This window comes from Furipterus horrens, unplaced genomic scaffold (genome assembly GCF_987537825.1).
Source record: "Furipterus horrens unplaced genomic scaffold, mFurHor1.1.pri manual_scaffold_1, whole genome shotgun sequence".
In the NCBI taxonomy this organism is placed as follows: domain Eukaryota; kingdom Metazoa; phylum Chordata; class Mammalia; order Chiroptera; family Furipteridae; genus Furipterus; species Furipterus horrens.
In genome coordinates, this window is record NW_028327171.1 from 218,131,273 (window position 1) to 218,151,807 (window position 20,535).

Sequence of the window (20,535 nt, forward strand, 5' to 3'; positions counted from 1 at the left end):
AAGGAACCTGGGAACTGCCTGTGGGAGGGACGTGCCCCATGGGAAAGGCAGGTCCCCAAGGGGAAGAGCACCTGCCCGCAGTCGGTGCACACAATGCGCTGGCACGGTAAAGTCACCACACACGTGCACATGCACATGCGTGCACACACAGGGGCCCCGGGGGACGAGGGTACTGAGCTGGGAGACACAAGACAAGCTGTGGCCCTGGGTGGGTCTCAGCTCCCTGAGGGCCTGGCGGGGGCTGACCAATGGTGGGCAGGCGCAGCACGGGAGGGAAGGCTTAAGGAGTTTCTGAGACTTCCGGCTGGTGTCCCGGGGAGCCCTGCCAGCCCTGAGGTTTCCCTCATCCCCTCTGGACTCGGGGACCTTGAGGCTCGAGGCGGGAAGCAAGCTGCCAGGGTGCAGGCTGGTGTGTGGGAGACGCACAGAGTGGGGTGGACATCGGCAGTGGGCACGAGTGTGGGGCCGTGTCGTCCTGCCCTGTCCGCCCAGCCAATACCTGTGATGCACACTGCGGTGATGGCCACTGCGGGGCCGGTGCACCGTGTGAGCAGGCGCCACAGGTGGGGGCCCGGACAGGCCTGTCCACGGGGAGCAGCAGGGTGACAAACGGGGAAACTGAGGTTCCTGCACACGGGGGGGGGGGGGCTGAAGGGTGGGGCCTCACGTGTGACCGGGCCTGAGCCTGCTCCCCCTGGAGAAGCCCACGACGCCCGCGCCCGCCCCCAGCCTGAGCTGTCGTCCCGTCCTCTGCGCCCACTTCCGCCTCTGGCCCCCGCACCCGCTAGAGCCTCGTTAGACGCCAGGAGCCCTGGCGGGGACTCATCTGGCCTGTTTAGAACTTGAGCAAAATGAAAGCAGGCGCGGCCGTGGCCTTTGTGCCCGCTGCTGCCTGGTCCTCCACGCTCTCCATCCAGCTTAACGTTCACAGCCGCTGCAGTGCGGTCCAGCCGGGCCCGTTACACAGAGCTTAGCCATGGACCTCCCAGGCGCCTTTCTGTTTTTTTAAGTATATTTTATTCATTACACTGTTACAGCTGTCCCAATCTTTCCCCTTTGCTCCCCTCTGCCCAGTACCCCCTTCCCTCCAGCAGTCCCACCCCCCTTAGTTCACGTCCATGGGTCGTGCACATAAGTTCTTTGGCTTCACCCTTTCCTATGTTATTCTTAACTTCCTCGTCTATTTTGTACCAACCAGTTATGCTTCTCAGTCCCTACACCGTTTCCCCATTTCTCCCTCTTTCCCCCTCTCAGCTGATAACCCTGCAAATGATCCCCATACCTATGATTCTGCTTCTATTCTTGTTGTTTGCTTAGTTTGTTTTTGTTTTTATTCTTTAAATTCAGTTGTTGATAGTTGTGAGTTCGTTGTCATTTTAATGTTCATAGTGTTGATCTTCTTTTTCTTAAGTAAGTCCCTTTGACATTTCATATAATAATGACTTGGTGATGATGAGCTCCTTTAGCTTCACCTTGTCTGGGAAGCACTTCATCTGCCCTTCCATTTTAAATGATAGCTTTGCTGGATAGAGTCATCCTGGTTGTAGGTCCTTGCTTTTCACCACATTGAATACTGCTTGCCAGTCCCTTCGTGCCTGCAAAGTTTCTTTTGAGAAAGCCCCTGATAGTCTTATAGGCACCCCTTTGTAGGTAACTCTGCTTTTCTCTTGCTGCTCTGAGGATTCTCTCTTTATCTTTCACCTTTGGCATTTTAATCATGATGTGTATTGGTGTGGTCCTTTCTGGGTCTAGTTTCTTTGGGACTCTCTGTGCTTCCTGGACTTATATCTCTATTTCCTTCTCCAAATTTAGGGAGTTTTTCTTTATTATTTTTTCACATAAGCTTTCTATTTCTCTCTCTTCCTCTTCTCCTTCTGGCTCCCATATGGTTCAGATGTTGGCACATTTAAAGTTGTCCCAGAGGTTTCTAAGCCTCTCCTCATTTTTTTCAATTCTTGTTTCCTCATTCTGTACTGGTTGACTGTTTATTTCTACCTTATCTCCCAAATCATTGATTTGAACTCCATTTTCCTTCCCTTCACCATTGATTTGGTGTGGATTTTCCTTCATTTCATTTAGCATAGCCTTCATGTCTTCTCTTATGCGTTTGCCATACTCAAGCATATCTGTCAAGTCTGTGAGCACCTTTATCACCAGTGTTTTGAAGTCTGCATCTGTTAGGTTAGCTATCTCCTTGTCGCTTAGTTCTCCCACTGGAACCTTGATCCATTCCCCCTTTTGGGCCATACTTCTCTGTCTCCTCATCTTCACAGGCTCCTGTGTTTGTTTGCCTCCGCATCCCAGGTAGAGCTGTCACACCTATTAAGTTGTAAGGGGCAGAGCCTTAGGGATTTGTCAGTACAGGGTGACCCATTTCACCACGTTGTGGAGCTAATGTGGGGGAGGGGTCTGAGAGGAAACGATGCCCCTTTTCCAGGCACTTCACCCACTTTGTATGGGACTGGCGCCTCTCTAGCTGCTGCCCTGGCCGTTGCTGCCAGAGTGGGTGGGTCTGCAGACATTCTCGGACTGTGGGGGCCCTTTAAACAAGTGGACTCTGCTGAGAGACCAGCAGTTTCTTCCTCTGCCCCAACCCCCACTGGTCTGCACAGTCAGAAGCAATGAGGCCTTATTTTCCCTGGCACTGGGACTGTGAGCTGCGCGGTCTGATCTGGTGGTGGGAGCGCTCCCCAGGTGTCCCTCTTGACTTTTTAAAACACGTGACTGTGCTTTCCGTTGGCCTGCCGCTGCCATTGCTGCCGCCACCACACCATGTCCTCTCCACCCCGGGTCTGCCCCTCCTACCTGTCTGGGTGAGTATTTCTTCTTTATATCTTTGTTTGCTGGACTTCCACGCAGCTCAATTTTCTGCAACTCCTGGTCGTCTCTAGTTTTGAGGTAGTTGTGTCCCTTCCTAGTTGTGGAGGGACATGTAACATATCTGTCCAGACCTCCATCTTGGCCGGAAGTCTGTCCCGGGACACCTTTGGGTGCTGTGTTCACGCACCTCTGTTGGGGATCCGCCCCGGGGTGCAGACACGGGTCCTGGGTCACCTGTGTGCAGGTTGGGCGGACGCTGCCACCTGGACGTCCATCCGGGCCCCCGTGAGCCGGGGGCTGGTTGCTGCACACCCTGGCCAGCACACGGCGTGGCCTCCCATCTTCCCACGTAGCTGTTGGGTGACTGTCCCGGGTTTACGTTGTGGGTTTACTTATCATTTCCTGATGGCGAGTGACGTTGAGTACGCGTCCCTTTGTTTACTGGCCCTTGGATGTCTTTGGTGAAGTGTCTGCTCTAAGGTTTTGTCCATCTGTTTTTCTGTTGTGGTGCCTTCCCTTCCATCACTGGTTTGAACAGGGCTGTATGAACCGGAAACGAGTCCGTTCTGAAGACACGTTTCGCAAGCATCTTCTGTGGGCGGCCTTTTCCGCGTGTCATGGCCGCTTCCAACGAGCAGAAGCTTGTGTTTCAATGCAGCACAACTCACCAGTGGTCCCCCTCATGGCGGTGCTTCTGGGCGCTGTTTACGAGGCACACGGCCTGGTCCAAGGCCACAGCCATGTTCTCCTCTTTCCTTTTAAAGTCCACGTTGTCTTACTTTCACACTGAAATCTGAAACCCAACGGAGCTGATCTTTGTGTACAGTGTGAGGTAGAGATCGCCATGCATTTCCTTCCGTGTGCACCGCTGGCGGCCTGGCCCCACCCATGACAGCCTGCATGTGTGCAGACCTTGGAGACCCACCCTGCCACCTTGCTCCTAATGTCCCCTCCACCTGGGCACTGACCATGCCTCTGCTGCCGTGGGTAGTTAGCTGCTATGGTAACACTTCGCCCCTGAAGAACCTGAGCTTGTAATCTTACAAGAGTAAACGGATGAAGGTCTCGTCTTCTGTAGCCGCTTCTTTAACTCCCTACCGTACCACCTTCTCTGGCTGTTGAGTTCTTGCTTATCCTTCAAGGTCCAACTCTGCCGCCACCTCCTCCAGGAAGCCTGCGTGGTGCTGGCAACACAGGAGCAAATGTGATCAGCAGGGCTGTTGCCTTCCCAGCATCCCGGAAATGAGTCATTTGGCAGTTGGTGTTGCATACCCTAGGCTGTGTTTCCAGTCATTCGTGTAGTGACCCGTCTGAGCCCATTGTGTGCCAAGCGTCACTGGGCGCTGGGGTGGGATTGGGGAGGGGGGCGGACAAGATGAATGAGAACTTGTCTCCCTCGTCCCCAGGGCCTGTGTCAAGGCCTGGCCCAGATCTCTCCTTCACTATTAGCTGAGCACCAAAGTGCCCCCCATAAGAAGCATGACCCTGCTGCCCCAGGACTCCAGATCTCAACGACAGATCTGAACAGAGCAGTGCCAAGGCCCAGCGTGGCGGGGCCAGGTGTTACCCAGACACAGAGAGGCTCTTTCTCCTGAGGCAACGGAGCCTGGCAGGCGGCCACCCAGCCTGGCACCCCCGCAGCAGCCAAGCTGCAGAAGGGTAACTGGACCTGGCTGGAGGCCCTGTCCCCAACTGTGTTCCTCAAGCTGTGCCCACCCCTGGGGAGGACCAGGGCTGCCACCTGGGCATGCAGGGAGGCCTGTGGGCATGCTGCTGAGCAGGCAGAGATGGAGGAAAAGGCAGAGGGTGGCCCGCGGGGGCCCAAGGCTGCCCATGCCTCTGCCTGGGCCCAGGGAGGCCACACGGGCGATGACACCTGAGGCCAACGTGCCTGCTGGGTCCAATCTCTGGCCACTGGGAGGGTGCTGGCTCTGTAGCCGCCATCAAGGGTGTTTGGGGGCCCACAGGCAGGACCCCAGTCCTAACACTGCCGCTTGTGAGGGGATGACCTTGAACAAGTCCCCAACCTCCTCGCCCATAAAGTGAAGGCGAGAAGCTGCTCTTTTGGGTCAAGGTAATGGACATGAAAACGTTGGCTGAGAGCCCCTGCGTGGCGAGTGTCCTGCCTCACTGTGCTGACACGTTCACACGGGGTCCCTCTCCATGGGGCCGGCACCGGCCTCATCCTGCTGCAGCCCAGTAGGCATAGCCTCCTGCAGCGCCCCTGGCAGCCACGCGGTGGCACTGCTGGGCCCGCCCGCCCGCCAAGGCCCAGGCCCCACACTGCTGCTCCCCGGGCCGGGCTGAGTCGGGGCATCCACTGGACGCCACCTCTCCCAGGGCCTGCCACTGGGCTCACCGGGGCCACACAGGGGTCGCCATAAGTTGGGTCTGGGTGTGAGGGAGCCTCATCTTCCTGTCTGTAAGTCACTGGGTCCCTTTCCGAGTCTGTCCAGGCCATCAGCTGTCTCTCCCTGTGCCCCAGCAGCCTGGAGGTTCGGGAGGAGCCATCAGGGGGTCCCAATGCTGGTCACCAGCGAGGGGAGGAGGTCAAGCCCCTCTGACTGTGTGATTCCATGTCTGACCTACAAGCCCACCTGCCTGCTCCCCAGCCTCCTCTTGTCCTCAGGGGGAGTCCCAGAGACCCCACACCATTTTCCATAAAGCTGAAGGGGGTGTTGCTCTGGGATACTCCCCCCCACATTTGCACAGATGAGGACGCAAGGAGGCTGCTGGAGGTGACCCACGCAGGGCCCCGCAGGGCACCAGTGGGCGCAGCGGGGACCTCAGCCCGGTTCTTTTACAGGAGCCCCGCGATGGCGCAGGGTGGGGTTGACAGGGGAGCCCACGTTCCTCCGGGCGGCGGCTCGCCCTCCACAGCCACGATGGAGGGGCGGGTGGTGGCTGCCCCGCCGGTCACACTCGGACCCCTCTGAGGCTGGGGTGTCCCTCTGGGTCCTCAGCCACTGGGTGCCCACAGAGCTGTGACCTCGCTGTGTCGATTAGTGGAGGAGGACTTGGCCGGGCCCCACCGTGAGTCCGGGGTCCATGGGGAAACGGAAGTCCACCCGGGCGTCCCCTCCGGCCGACCCAGGGTCCCGTGGGGGCTTCTGGAGGCCTACCGGTGCCCTGCCCCGCACGGCGGGCGCCCACCCTCCAGGACCCGGCCGGGAAGTGATTGGCCCGCCCAGTGGAGAAGGCAACCCGCCGAAGTGGGGACCAAGCGCGCCTCGGGGCCAGACTCCCGCCGGCCAGGAAGGGGTGGCCAGCGGTGGGGTCCGTGCCAAGTTCCGCACAGGCCAGGAGGGCCCTGGAGCCAGCCCCGCCCCCGCCCCGCCCCCGCAGAGGCCCCGCCCCCTTCTCGCCCCGCCCCAATCACCGCCCTCACAGCCCCGCCCCCAGCCATCGCCCCGCCCCAGTCACCGCCCCTTCTCGCTCCGCCCTCAGTCCCCCCTCCGCTGTTTCAGCGGGGGCGGGGCGGCCTCACTTCCGGGCGGGGCGGGGGCGTGGAGCCCAGCGCCCCCTCCCCGCAGCCCCCACCGCGCCCCCCTGGCTCCAGCTGGGCCGCGGCCCGTCGCAGGCACCCGGCCACAGCTGGAACCCATTAGGCCCCGCGCCTCTGGGGACGCCTCGGCTAATAGTGACCCTCTGTACACGCAGGAATGAGTCAAGTTCGGGCCGCGCTGCTGCTTTCCCGTTACGGGTGGCGCCGCGGCCTCCCGGGGGAGCGGAGGGGGGCGGGCGGGAGGCCGGGGCAGAGGCCTTCCTGGCCTAGGCGGGAGGCTTCCTGGACGTGCCGGTCCCCGCAGGCCCGGCGGTTCCCGCCCTCTCTGGGCCTCAGTTTCCCCGGTGCAGACCACGCGTTCAGGACAGGCGAGGCGGAGACCCGGGCGGCGGTGGACTTGGCTCCGAGCAGTGGAAGGCGCGTCCCCCCGCCCCCCAGCGGAGGCTGCTCACGCCCACCCAGACGCGGGATCGGGCTGGAGGGGCCCTGTGGGGGCCGTGGAGTGAGGGCGATTCCCCAAGACCTCCAAGGCGACTGAGTTCAAACTCGGGGAAAGCGAGGCTCCAGCCGCATGGGGCTGGGCCCCAGGGTACGGCGCCGGGGCTGCCACCGCGGCCTCTGTTCAGGGTGGCCTGTCCTGGGTTGCTGCTGGGGACCAGAGCGGGCCTCCCCAGGTGCCGCACAGGAGCTGCGGTCAGGTGACAGTGGCAGCCTAGCCCTGGTGGAGAGTGGGGACCAGGGAGTATGGGAGGTGGATGTGCGTGGAAGACCCCACCCAGGCCGGGGTCTCAGGAGGGAGGGGCAGAGTCAGGGTCAGCCGGGGCCACCAGGAAGCCTTCTGCTCCCAGCAGCTGGGGACGTGAGGGCCAGACCCCAGCTGGGGTCCAGACTGGAGCGGGTGTCCCGGGAGACGTGGGAAGCAGTCAGGGGACCAGGAGGACAGGCAAGGAGGAGGCTGCATGGTGGTCACTCCTCAGGACCCTGGGCCGCAGGAGGGTGGGGGGAGCCCACTGTGGCTCTGAGGGACACAAGGAGAGGAGTCCCCGGGAGGAGGCATCTGGGCACATGGTGGCAAGTTTGCTGAGCCTGGGTCTCGTGTGGGGGTTGACAGTAGGACCCTGGTTTGTGACCCTGGGGTCACTAGGAGTGAACATCCATCCCACAACCCTTGGGAATCATTCGGTCACCCTTTAATATTTAATTCAATGCCTTAAAACCAGACATCTTGAATGTGGCAGGGCGTGCAATGAGACCTGTCCTACCCCTGGGTGGCCTTATCTGGCCCCACCTGCTCCCATCTGGAGGTCTCCTGCTGGTTTGAAATGGCTGCCGCCCCCACCCCGGTTCACAGGCCCCTGATGGTGCGCCCCACAGTCAGCACCACTATTAGGCCCAGAAAAAAGGGGGCACCCCAGGCCAGGCCCTCCAGGGGAGCAAAAAGTCTCCAGGCCAAGGCAAAGGGTCAGCTCAGCCAGAGACCCCCCCCCCCCCAGGACCCAAACTTCCTGCCCACATCCAGGCTGCGACCTCTTCCCAGGCAGGTCAGCTACTCCCCTCCCTCCCAGAGCACACAGGGGTCCCCACAGCAGGTCTTGTTCTAAAGGGGGTCGGGGGTGGTGCCTCTGTCCTGACACCAGTCGCCTGCCCCTCCCCCACGGCCCCCAGGGAAACAGACTGTCTGCTGTGGGGGGATGGGGGGACAGGCACCTGCCTCCCAGAGTCCCTGCAGCGGTTCAGGTGTGAGGGAACAGTGACAAAGGCCAGGCATGGGGAGGACCTAGCTAGGTGTTCTCGGACAGGCCCTTCCCCATACTTCCTCATGGTGTGGCACGCGGCGCCTGGACAGGCAGGGCACCTCCCACTGTACAGGTGGGGGAACCAAGGCATGCGTCCTGGGCAACCTCAGCCTTGCCCAGTCCTCTCCGGGGCATTTTGCTGCTGTGGGGAGCCCTGTGGTCAGCCCCTCCCACCCCCCAACTCTACCGGGCCCACATGGGGTGCCTGGCAGCGATCTGGGGGCCTGACAGGCCCAGGTGTCTCGGGCTGGGTGTTTTTCAGAAGCTGGAGGACACTGTCCTGAGTCCCACGGCCAGCAGAGAAGACCGGACACTGACCGTGCGTGGGGAAGGCTGGAGGGCCTTGCCCACCCCCCTGCCCGCCCGCATCCGTGAGATTGTGGCTGGCAGCCTGGGCGAGGAGCCACCCCAAGGTGAAAGGGGGTGGGGGGTGGGGAGGCACCAGGGGAGCTGGCCAGCCAGCTGCTGGGGTCCAGCTTCAGGGAGCCAAGCCCCACTGTCCCCTGACCGGTCCCCTGCTGGCCTGCTATCTGCCAGTATGAAGGGTCACAGAAGAACACCTTCCCACAGGGTGGCCCTGGGGGCCAGGTGTCCACACCCACAGCATCCTCACCACCAGGCCATGGGGACCTTCCCAAGCCAGCCCTGAGTTTATTTGTGTTTGTGACACACTTGTGACCGCCAGTCTCGATTTTACCCACTTTGTTTTTCATTAGACCAGTGAAAAACCTTATGGTTGATACTCAAACACAGGTACTGATCAGCACCCCATCTGCACCCCAAAAGCTTTGCTCACCCAGGCCTGCAGGCCCCTCCAGGCACCTCCTCGCGGTCATGCTAAGCCGCTGAGGAACTGGCTTGGAAGCCAGGGTCCTGCCCCGAGGCCACCGAGTCGCAGGTGCCTGGCCCCAGAGCACACTCATAACTCCAAGCCCGTCCGACACCCCCACGCGTGGGTCCCGGACCCCTTCTGTACTGAGGGCCTGTTCCACCCCCTGGCTGTGTGTACCAAGGCAAGGGAAAGCCCAGGTGTGGTTGCGGAGGCAGCTCACTGCTCGGGGGTGGGATCCGGGCAGCATGGATCAGCAGTTCCCACTGCTTCCCGGGGCGGGGCACCCCACTCCTCCATAATTGGCTTGGGGTTCAGCCCGGGCATGGGTCTGTAACTGGGTGAGGATGCGGCCGGGAGGCAGAGGAAGGCCCACTGACCGGAGAGCACAGGCTGGGCCTTAGCGTGAGGCGGGCTCAGACCAGCCACAGCGCCACCGCGGGGACAGGGTGCTGTATGGCGGGGTGCAGGCTGCAGGGGCCCCCAGGCTGACCCCGCGCCCACCTGCAGGGATGCGGGCACCGGCGGCTGTGGCCCAGGTGCAGGAGGAGAGTCAGCTTCTGCAGGAGGAGCTGACCCGGCTGGAGGGCCTGCTGGCTCAGGTGGGCGCCGAGCCGGACGAGCTGGCCGGCAGGTACCACGTGGTCAGCGAGCGGGTAGGTGCGCACAGTGGGCTGCGGCCGGCCAGAGGGTGGCAGCCTGGCCTCGGGTGAGGTGGCACCTGTTGGGACAGGCGGTCAGACCAGTGGGACCATCAGCAGGTCTTAGGGTGCGGGTCAGCCACGCCATCCACACCGGGGAACAATGGGGAAGTGGGGGCTGGAGGCGGCAGGTGAGGGCAGGACGGGCGCCGGGCCACCTCGGGCTCACAGCCCCGCACAAGCATTGGCTGGCGCCGCCCGCCCAGGAGCCCTGCGGGGGCGGCCCTCTCGGCCCTGACCGTGGGCACAGCACCCAGCCCAGGGGAGCCTGGCACCAGCGCTCGGCCAGCACCTGCCCAAGGTGGGTGGGAGGCGAACAGAAGGAACCCGGCTGAGGACTCGACCCCGCCCCACCCTCAGTCCCAGCTTGTGGGGAATCAGTCCCCAGCCCCCACCCCTTCCCGACAGCTGGGGAACCGCTGGGGCTCTGGGCCCAGGGTCCTCCATCCTCTGCGCTTTCCAGGGCGCCCGGCAAGCTGCTGCAAGAGGCTCTGTGGCCATCAAGTGTGGGGTGGGGGGCCTCCCACTGTGCATGTGAGGAAACTGAGGCAGAGAGGTGCAGACACTGCTCAGAGCCTCTTTCCCATGTCTGCTTCTGAGGCAGGACGGGGCGAGGGGGCTCAGCCCACGGTGTAGGGGGTTCAGAGCCTCCTCGCTCTACGAGACAGGAGAGATGGCCCCACTTTCCAGAGGAGGAGACAGAGGCTCAGGGTGGGCCAGAGGCACCCAGGACTGAGACCACCACCAGTGACCAGTGGCCTGTGCTAGGTGCCGAGGGCCCAGGGCGGGGTCCCTCTGCCCCTACAATGGGGACGCCCATGCTCATGGCCAGGGACAGGGCCATGAGGTGAGGGTCCTTCCCCCGGGGGGCAGGGCCAGGCTGCCCAGAGGGCGCTCAGCTAGCTCGCCTGCGCTCCCGGGGCCCATGGCAGCCGCTGGCTCCGCGCAGGGTGGGGACAGATGCCGCAGGAATTCTGCAGACAGGTTGGCAGCTCTCATGAGTCAGCCCCGCTCCCACAAGGCCCGCAGCTCACACACCGCTCCCTGGGGCGGCGCCAGCAGAGGCAAAGCCTCCCCCAAGTTCCCCAGAGGGCGGCGGCTCAGAGCGGCCAGTGTGACTGCTTCCTGGGGTCCCCAACACCAGTGGCAGCCCCTGTCCTGGCTCCTGAGTCCTCTGGGACCTCGAGCCCCTCCTCTCTCCCTGGCTGGTGGCTGAGGAGGGGACACACCTCCCCACATACCTGTCCCCCGTCACAACACAGGTGTGGCCTCCAGCTCTCTTGCCCTCCCTACCTCTCAGCCCCCCACCAGCCTGCCTTCAGAGTCTGGGTCTGCTCCACCGATACCCCAGAATGCGCTCTGAGTCAGCACATCTTGGGGGCCAGCACCTCCTTTCCCCCTCAGAGACATCTGCTCCACTCTGGGGCAGGCCTGGCCCACGCGTGGGTGTGGTCCCCGCCCACCTGCTGGGTAAGGCAGAGTTGTGAGCATAGGCAGGAGGGGCAGCTGGAGGGGGACACCCCACTCTTACTCTCATGGAGGGTGACCCCCAGCCTACTCTGCCCCTAACTGGCTGTCCTGCCCCTCAAGCCCACCTCCTAAGTTGGCCACAAACCTGGCACAGGGGCCAGGTGTGGATGCCCACCCACCTGACCCATCATGGGGAGGGGGGGGCCTGAGCTTCTGCAGACCCAGACCCCACCTGACCTGGGGGTTGCTGGACGCCCTGGGGGAGCCCCGTCTTCCACCTGCTGGGCCGACACTCCCCTCCAGCTGCAGGCCCGGCTGCGGAGGTCAGAGCTGGCGCACACCGTGGACCTGGAGGCGGTGCTGGGCCGCGTGGAGGCTGCGGAGCAGAGGTGAGGCCGGGGGGCGCAGCATCACCCCTAGAGGCGACGGACCCCGCTGTGCCTCCGGGCTGTCGGCCATCCTCCCCCAAAGTGGCTCTCAGTCAGATCAGCTACAGGCTTTGGGGGGCGGGGGGAGAGGGGAGCAGACAGGGGAAGGAAGGGGCAGAGCAGGTGGGGCGGGGGCACCAAACCTGCCTGGCCTTGGCGTGGGTGCACCCTACAGGCCATGAGGGGCTCCCTGGCCTGTCTCCCAGGGGTGTCCCGGGGCACACTGAGCTGGTGCCGGCTGGGCCCAGGAGGTCCGTGGCTGGGTCTCAGAGCTCCCGGAAGCCGAGCCACCGGCCACGCCACGCCACGCCACTGTCACTCCCGCCCGTCCAGGAGCACCGGCCTCTCCCAGGTGAACACTCTCCTCAGGGAGCAGCTGGAGCACATGAGGAAGGCCAACGACAGGCTGGCCCAGGAGCTGGCCAGGGCGACGGGCAGCGTGCTCCGCCTGCGGGCCGAGCTGGAGCTGCGGGAGGCTCAGCGCCGGACCCAGAGACAGGTGCTCCCTCTGCCCCCGCCCACTGGTGGGGGTACCTGCCCGGTGCCGCGGCCGCTGGGGCTGGGGTAGCACAGCAGGGACCAGGACAGAGGGGAGCTCGGTGCCGCTGTGGCACCGGCCTCCTGCCTCACCACATCCCCCACGTGGCGTGGCCACAGGGGACCCCAGGGTGGGGAGACCCCCTTCCCCCCACTGAGAGAAGGGGCGGGACCGTGAGGCCAGATCTGGAAGTCGGGACCGGCCGGAGTCCTGGCTCTGGCGGGCGCACCTGCTCCCCAGCCAGCAGGAGATCTCGGGAGGCCCGCCTCCTGGGCAGAGGGCCACAGTGTCCCTATCCCCGGCCCGAAGGCTTGTCTGGTCAGTTTTCTGAAATCCTCAGCCTTTCAGGAGGTCAGAGCACCCCAGGGCCAGGCCACACCCCTGGATGTCTCCGGAGCCCATCGGGAGGAAGAGCTGGCCTCGTCCTGGAGAAGGGCAGAACCTGTTCCCCAGCTGGGGCTGGGCCAGGGGCCTGGGGGTGCAGAAGTGCCTCCCGCCCTAGTGGGGGTCACCTCCTCAGGTCCTGGCGGCAGGGGGCACAGAGGTGCATCATTGTGGAGGATAAGCCCAGTGACAGGGGTGGGAGGTGGGTACAGGACGGAGCAGGGGGTGAGGCCGGGCCCAGGTGGCCGCTGAGGAGCAGTCGGTGGGGACAGAAGGGCCGCAGGGCTCCTCACCCCCAGGTCCTCTCCTCCCAGACCCGGCAGCCCCGGGACGTCCTCCTCCTGTGGAGACAGGTGACCTCGCTCCGAGCAGCGCTGGCTGAGCTACGGTCAGCCACCGAGAGGTGAGCCGTCCCGCCGCCCCTCAGGGGTCAGGGGAGAAGGCACGTCTGGTGGCCTGGGTGTGGGGCCTTGCGGGCTCTCCCCTGGGCGCAGCCGTCTGGCTCCCAGGCCCCACCCTCAGCCCTGCAGGGCCTCGGGGGCCCTGTGGAAGTGCGGCGGGGGCTGGAGGGCAGTCTGGATGGAGTGGGGGAGGCAAGGGTGCAGGGCAGAGGTGAGACAAGGGCGGAGCCTCGGGGGGCAGCTCCCAGTCCCTCTGGTCCTTGCCAGGCACCTGTAGGCTCTGTCCTGGGTGACTGAGCACCTGTCAGGACCCCGTTGGCACATGAGGAAGCTGTCCCAGAGGGCCCGCGCCCCCTGCAGCCATGCCCAGCGCCCACTCAGCCCTCCCAGCTGTGACGTGGGAACAGTCGGCAGCATGGGGTGGGGCCTCTCCTGAGGGTGGGGTGAGGGGTCTGCCGAAGGCCAAGAGCAGGACCCACGTGACCAGACCCTGCCCCGCCCAGCCAGCGTGGCACCTCCGGGGCCCTGAGCCCATGGCTGGTCCCGAGGCTCAGCTGGGGTGCTGCCCTGTCCCCAGGGGTCTTGCCAACATGCGCGCCGACGCAGCCAGGACAGCCCGGCGCCTGCACGTGGCCTGCCTGGACCTCGACACCAACCTGCGGCTGTCGGCCAGCAGCGCGGCCAGCGCCCTGGAGCGGCAGCTGCGGGACCAGGTGCGGGAGACGCTGCACCTGCAGGGCTGCTGGGATGCAGAGAAGCTGGCGCTGCAGGCCAGGTGGGACCCCGAGCCGGTGACTGCGCAGCGGAGATTGGAGGGGGTGCACCCCACGCTCCCTCCTGTCTGCCTGGCAGCTGGGGTTCTGAGTGCTGGGCAGCTGTCATGCCAGCACTGGGCCCTGTGACGTTCCCATGGGCAGATGGACCCAAACTCCTTAACCAGCCCTGGGTGACCGAGTTAGAGCACCCCAACTTGGAGGGCCCCCATGGACACTGCAGTGGACACACGGGGACTGTCCTCATGACTGGCTTCCAGAAGTGGAGTTTTCAGGTCTAAAGGCACATCTTCCGGGACAGGCGCTTACTTTGGAAGCAACTGTTTAAGCAGCAGCCGGGCCGGGAGAGGAAGCGCGGGAGGTTCTGCACACAGACCCCGGCTCTGAGTCTGTTTCTTTCAGCGGAAAACAGGGAGGTAGCGCCCCACCGAAGGCCACAGGGCATGACCCCACAGTGCCCAGGCGCCCGGGGCTCACGGAGCCATGGACACCCTGTCAGGCTAACGGGCTGGGGCCTGCAGGGGCGGTGCCCAGGGCCTAGCAGAGCCCTCGGGGGCTATGGGAAGGGGGACCGAGATGCCACAGTGGAGCCCGCGGTCTTTGAGAAGAAGGGAGTCCTGGGAAGGACGGGACGACCATGGCATCACTCGCTGTTAGGTGTGTGGTGGCGGAGGTGGGTGGCCCAGGGTGAGCCTTGCACCTGCCGCGACCCGAGGACAGGCGGGGCCTCAGAAGCCACCGGCCCTGAGGTGGGAGAGCTGAGTCAGGGTCCGCATGGCGACTGGGGTCTGCATTTACTCCCAAGACCGTGGGAGCCATGAAAGGTTCTAGAGTAGGGGAAAGGCATCTGCTCAGACCAGGACTGAGGCCCACAGAGACGGATGTGGCCAGTGCCTGCCGCCCAGAGTCTGGATCCAGCCAGGGTGTCTTCAGGACCCCTGGGCTTGCACCCTACACTGACCCCTCGGGCCCCTGCCCCCCGGCTTTTCTGCAGACTATCCAAGCAGACGCTGCTGGTGGAGAAGCTCACGGAGCAGAACTCGAAGAAGGACAGAGCCATCTCCTCCCTCAGGGCGGATGTTGAGAGACTGGTGCGTGGGGCGGGGGCAGTGGCGGCTGGGGCGGGCGTCTGCGCCTTGCTGAGGGCTCTGCCCCACACAGGAGTCCCGGCGGGCGGCGGGCGACGTGGAGGACCCAGTGGAGTCCCTGCAGCGCGTTTTGAACATCATCACAGAGGTGCAGGCAGTCCCCACCCTGGGGGCTCCAGTGGACCCCTGGGACGACCTGGAGGGTCCCCGTTGGGCATGGCTTTGAGCGCTCTCCTTGCCCCGTGAAGGTGGCCCAGGCGGACTTGGGGTGCCCGGTGCTGGCACAGAGCAGCAGCACTGACGGGGAGGAGGCGCCGGGTCAACGGAGGAGCCCCCCACACACCTCGTCCCCTCACTGGGGTGCGTCCCCACCGCGGGCCCCCTCCCCGGCCGCCCTGGACCCCGCGCTGCAGGCTGTGCAGGCCGCCATCGGGAGGCGGCGGCGGCAGGAGCGGGTGAGCAGCCCACAAAGCTGTGTCCTGGTCCCCGTGGGCGCGTGAACCCCAGGGGCCACGGTGCTGCCTCAGGGCCTGCCCCTGAGCCCACGGCCCCAGGAGGGGGCTCCGTCCGTGGCGCGTCCTTTCCCCTGGGCTCTGCGGTCAAAGGCCTGCCCGGGCCAGAGGCGGCTCACGTCACTCCGCACCCTGGAGCAGGAGCTGTGTGGGCAGCTGGCGTCCTCCCGGGCGGTGGCGGCCGGGCTCCGGGAGCGGCTGTCGCAGGGGCAGCGGGAGCGCCGGGGCCTCCTGGACAGGCTGGAGGGGCAGCGGCTGGAGGCGCAGCGCTGCAGGGCAGCCCGCGAGCTCCTGGGAAGGTGGGTTTTGGAGGGCAGGGCGGGGCGGGCGGGCACCGCGGGCCGTCCCAGACAGAAACTGCTCCAGGGAGGCCGCCTGCCGTGGCCCCCGCCCCCTGCTGTGGCCCCTCCAAGGCCCTTCATCCCGTCAGCATCAACCCCATTCCCCTCGTCTGGGCCTGGCTGGGCCGCATCCGCCCAGGACTCAGCTCCCAGCCCCTCGGCCGCAGCCCCCCAGCCTCCCTGTACCCCTCTCCCTGTGCCCACCATCTGTCCACGCCGCTTCCTGGATCGGGCTGTGGCTCCCTCCTCCGTGGCCCCCAGGACTCCTCGGGGGCTTCTCCATCCTTCAGAAATGGCGCTTACGGTCCCCATCCCCCTCCCTGCCGCCCACTGGGGTGGCCCGCGTGCCCTCCTGTGTGGCCACGGTGCCATCGGCATCAAAGCTCTCTGGACACTTGTGTGGGGTTAGTGGGAGTGGGCGTGGGACAGGCCTCCCCTAAGACTTACAGTCCTGAGGGAGAGGCTCAGGGGGCTTCCCAAATCCACCCACTGCCGGAGCCGGACGTGGGAGCCAGCCTAGGACTGGGGGTCAGGGGGCGCTCAGGACAGCCTCCTGCAGGACGGGGGTGGTGGGAGCAGACCCCTTGCTCACCCCGATGTCTGGACTGGGTGACCTGACAGGAGGTCCAAGGGGAAGTTAGTCCCGTCCTGCCTTGAGAGGCGTCCCGGGCGGGGCAAGGCGACAGCAGAGGGTTGGCATCCTGGCCCGGGCAGGGGACCACAGGGACCACAGGCTCCCCTGGGGGGCGGGAAGGGCCTTGTCGGGGAGACAGGAGAGAGATGGGGGAGCACTGTGTGCAGGCGAGGCGGCAGGGACCCCACCATCTTGCCAGGGGCCCTGGGGGAGCCGTCAGCAGGGACTCCTGTGGCCGGAAGGGCCAGTCTGGCAGCGTCCTGGGGACAGGTGGGCAGGCCTGAGGGGGGGAGGACCAGATTCAAGGGGCATTTGGGGCCGGGGCCTCAGGGGCCAGCGTCCCCGAGGCTGTCGCTGATGTTCGGGTCCCTGGCTGGGGGGTGACATGCAGCAAGGACCGTGAGCGGGCCAGCGCCGAGCTCGGCTGCACACAGGGAACTGGGTCTGAGCCCTGTCAGGACAGGCGAACAGGACTAGCGGGTGTGCGCTGGGGAGGGCACTGGTGGGGACATGTCCTTCCTCCCAGCAAGTTCTACCGGCGCTGACTGCGCTGGCCCACGGGTGGCCGAGGGCTGGGCACGGGCACCGCAGGAGTGGTGGCCTTCCTGACTTAAGGACCCCACAGGGCCACTGGGAGGGACCCGCCCGTTGGCCACCCCACCTTGCAGGCCGGCCTGGGGCGGAGGTGTCCAGGTCTGCCGCGCCCCTGCCCACACCTCCCTGAGCTCCGGCCCCAGTGCCCCATGCCTGGCGCCCACCTGCCCTGCCCCCGGAGGTGCCCACCCTCGGTCTCCCCTGCACCCAGAGAGAAGAAGGCTCTGCAGGTGCAGGTGGAGGAGCTGAGGGGCCAGCTGGACAAGCGGAGGCTGGAGGACGCTGAGCTGCAGAGGCGCGTCCGGCTCTGGGTGCAGCAGGAGGAGGAGCTGCGGACCAGGTGGGCTGGGCAGGGCCGTGCGCCTGAGGCCGGGCCAGCACCCCGACACCCACCCAGCATCTGCCCAGTGCCGCCCTCAGAAAACCCACCACCCAGGCCGGGGAGAGGGGGCGCCCCAGGCCTCTGCGCACACACCCCACCCGGGGGGGTCCACGGAGGCGTGGACAGAGAACCCAACCCCCAGCCGGGAAGCAGCGTCCTGGTTTGGGTGCCTCCCTGCGGACTCACCGAGTCCAGGCCTCCAGGGGGACCCCGGGCTCCTTTGGGGCTCCCTGGGCTTGGAGGGAGTTGCGGGTGCCACCCTGCCCACTGGGCCCTGACCCCCCTTCACGCCCTCTGCCTCTGCTTTGGGGCCTCAGTCAAGGGCGTCTGGAGCAGCTGGAGGAGAAGGCCTCGGGGCTGGAGAAGGAGCTGGTGTCGGCCCGGGAGGCGCTGTCCACAGCCCAGCTGCAGCGGGACGGTCTGGAGAGCGAGAGGGAGGCCCTGCGAGGCGCCCTGGCCCGGGTATGCCCTCGGGCCCTCCTCCTCCCACCGCCCACGTGCCTCCCTGCCACCAGGCACCTGTCACCTCTCCTGGCTGCAGCCTTAGTACCTGGTGGACTGCCATCTACCCCGAGGCGCCCTCCGCGGGCCTTCTCCCCCATCCCACCCAGACCTCCAGCTTGCATACCTCCACGATGGGGGGCTCACTCCCCGGCACCAGCAGCTCTGCCTGGGAGAAGGCTCTGCCCATGAACCTGAAAGTCCCTTCTGGCGTCCCCCTCAGGGTGACCGCTACCACCCCCCCACCTTAGGCCGAGTCCAGCAATGCTGACCTGGAGTTGCTTGTGACCCGACTGAAGTCAGAGGGGACGCAGCAGAGGGACGCCCTGGCCAAGATGGCTGCCCTGATGGAGGGTCTGGCTCAGGATAAAGGCGCCCTGACCCATCAAGTCCTGCAGGTGAGGCCAGGACCCAGGTGGCTGTGGGACTCAGTCCCAGCTCCGGTGTCTGAGCCCAGAAGCCACCTTTTCCCCTGTTCCTGGACTGAGCACAGGTTTTGGGGAAAGGGGGCCCACATAGGGACAGGGAGCCAGACTGGCCTGGCCTGCAGGAGGGAAGGCCACACCTGCTGGGGCTGCGGGGAGGCGTGGTCAGCCCATGGGGGCACGGAGGCACAGGGCGTGGCCTGGACGCTGCCCCTCCTGCCCCCACCCGGGCCGCTGCTACAGGAGCAGGGCCAGCTGCGGGAGCAGGAGTGGATGCTGAGGCAGGAACGGGCAGGTGCCCGGGAGCGGCTAGTGCGGGCTGAGCAGCAGCTGGAGCAGCTGGAGGGGCAGGTGGACCAGGTGAGGGTTCTGCAGGGCTTCCTGGCTCCGCACCCCACCCCCGCCCCCCGCCACAGGGCCTCCCCTTCCTCTCTGCAGTGTGGGCAGGTCACAGGCCACCTCGACGGGCCGCGCTGGCTCAGGACGCCGGTGCCAGTGCTCTCCAACTGCAGTGCTGCCCGGCCTTGCCCCGCAGTGGGCGGCAGAGGACGGGGGGCAGGTGTGCAAAGAAGGCCCTCTGTGTAGTGCAGTTCCCGGTACCCAGGGGCTGGGTTCTGCCCCCACTGGAGTCAGAGGCCCAGGGATCCCCACCCTCGGGGGCAGGGCCTCCCTGCTTGACCCACATATCCACTCACTCGCTGAGTCCTCCTCTCCCATCAACATGCTCCACCCTTGGGGGGAGTCACACGAAGGAGCTGTGCCATTTTCTGGGCCCCCAGGGGCATTCCGGCTCCGTGGCCCCGTCACCGATGGGCGTCGGCGCGGCCTGTCCTGCCCTGCACTCAACGGCAGTGTCATGTTCAGTGCGCGGTGTGCAGTGCAGAGGGTTGACAACGGTGTGTGCCTCTGTAGCCGCCCCGAGACCCAAGTGCAGATCTGCTCCCCCTGCTCGGCAGGCCCGCAGCCTCTGCTCTGGGGTCCCCTGCGTTAGTCGCAGTATGGACGTCTTTGTGTCCTGCTTACCCCTTTCAATGTCTGCGAGCGCCACCCAGGCCATCAGGCGAATCAAGAACGTGTCCTCTTCCACCGCCCACCACACTGCCTCACGAGAACGAACCCCATCCGTGCGCCCGCTCACCTGCGGCCGTGCGTTCGGGTGTTTCTGGTTTGGGGCTGTAATGGACGAGACTGTTCTGAACCCCTGTGTGTCTCATTGCTCTTGAGAGAGAACAGGAGGGACATTGTGGAGTCATTGGGCAGGTGTGCACCGAACTCGGTAAGAAGCTGCCACGCCGTTTTCCAAAGCGAGTCCATCAGTCTCCCAGCTGCCAGCAGCGTGGAGGCCTGGGCAGGCCTGGGCAGCGTCCACTCGTACTTGTTCGTGATTCCACGCGTGGGGGTCACACTGTGGTTCCGTCTGCGTTTCCCTGATGGCGAGTGGTGTCGAGCACATTTTCACGTTAGCTGGGAATAACAACGGCTTTACCTTTTTTACGGTCTCGGTGCCGTCATTTCTTCTCCCCTTAACGCATTGGCTGAAGGCCAGAGCACGAGTTGACAAGAAATGGTGAGTGTCTGTCCGTCCACCAATCCCAACGCAGGAAAGAATTCAGGTTCACCTTCCAGTGAGATGTTATCTGCAGGCATTTGATAGATGTCCCTTATCTGATTGAAAATGTCGCCTTTGATTCCTACTCTGCTGAGAAGTGTTTTTTATTTTAATCATGAATGGGTGTTGAATGCTGTTAAACATTTTTTTCTGTGTCTCCTAATATGATCATATCATTATTCTCATTCTGTGAATATGGTGAATTATATTGATTTATGTTTTAATGTTAACCCAACCTTGCATAACCGGAGATAAACCCCCCTTGGTTATAAGTTAATGGGTATTTTATAAATTTTTCAATTAAATTTTAAGCTATTTTTGAAGGATTTTTGCATGTATATTCATGAGTATCATCGGTCTGTAATTTTAGTTTCTCGTCGTGTTTTTGTCAGGTTTGGAATCAGGGCCTCCTAAAGTGAGTTGGGAGGTGTTGCCTCCTCCTCCGTGTCCTGGGAGTGTTTCGAAATTGGTGCTATTTCCTTCTAAACGTTGGTAGAATTCACCAGTGAGGTGACTTGGGCCTGGAGTGCCCTTTGTGAGAGAAACCTCAGGAATGAGTTCAGTCTCTGTCCCAGACGCCAGGCTGCGCGGACCGCCCCGTTCCGACGTGGCTGTGCCTGCAGCTGCGCGCTGGCCCGTCCTGCTCCCGAGGCCCTGGGCCCCTTGGCGGCCTCGGTCCCGGCTGGCGGGATATTGGGCACGTTCTCTAGCTGCTCTCGGTGGGAGGGTTGGTCTTCAAGGACGCGCCATTATCGGAGCAGAAAGTTCCGGGCTTTATGTTTGAAGGATACTTTTGCTGGGTAT

General features: G+C 64.2%; 1 protein-coding gene across 1 annotated transcript in view; it reads left to right on the forward strand.

Moving 5' to 3' along the window:
• Positions 1-20,535, forward strand: part of CROCC2 (ciliary rootlet coiled-coil, rootletin family member 2) — a 47,979-nt gene that overhangs the window by 1,007 nt on the left and 26,437 nt on the right. Inside the window, exons 2-15 of the mRNA XM_090288533.1 lie at positions 8,384-8,534; positions 9,461-9,606; positions 11,425-11,510; positions 11,883-12,048; positions 12,786-12,874; positions 13,450-13,647; positions 14,640-14,736; positions 14,807-14,881; positions 14,982-15,188; positions 15,387-15,544; positions 17,026-17,187; positions 17,514-17,658; positions 17,949-18,086; positions 18,366-18,482. Coding sequence (XP_090144659.1) covers positions 8,384-8,534; positions 9,461-9,606; positions 11,425-11,510; positions 11,883-12,048; positions 12,786-12,874; positions 13,450-13,647; positions 14,640-14,736; positions 14,807-14,881; positions 14,982-15,188; positions 15,387-15,544; positions 17,026-17,187; positions 17,514-17,658; positions 17,949-18,086; positions 18,366-18,482 — 1,935 coding nt within the window. The remainder of the gene's footprint in view (positions 1-8,383; positions 8,535-9,460; positions 9,607-11,424; positions 11,511-11,882; positions 12,049-12,785; positions 12,875-13,449; positions 13,648-14,639; positions 14,737-14,806; positions 14,882-14,981; positions 15,189-15,386; positions 15,545-17,025; positions 17,188-17,513; positions 17,659-17,948; positions 18,087-18,365; positions 18,483-20,535) is intronic.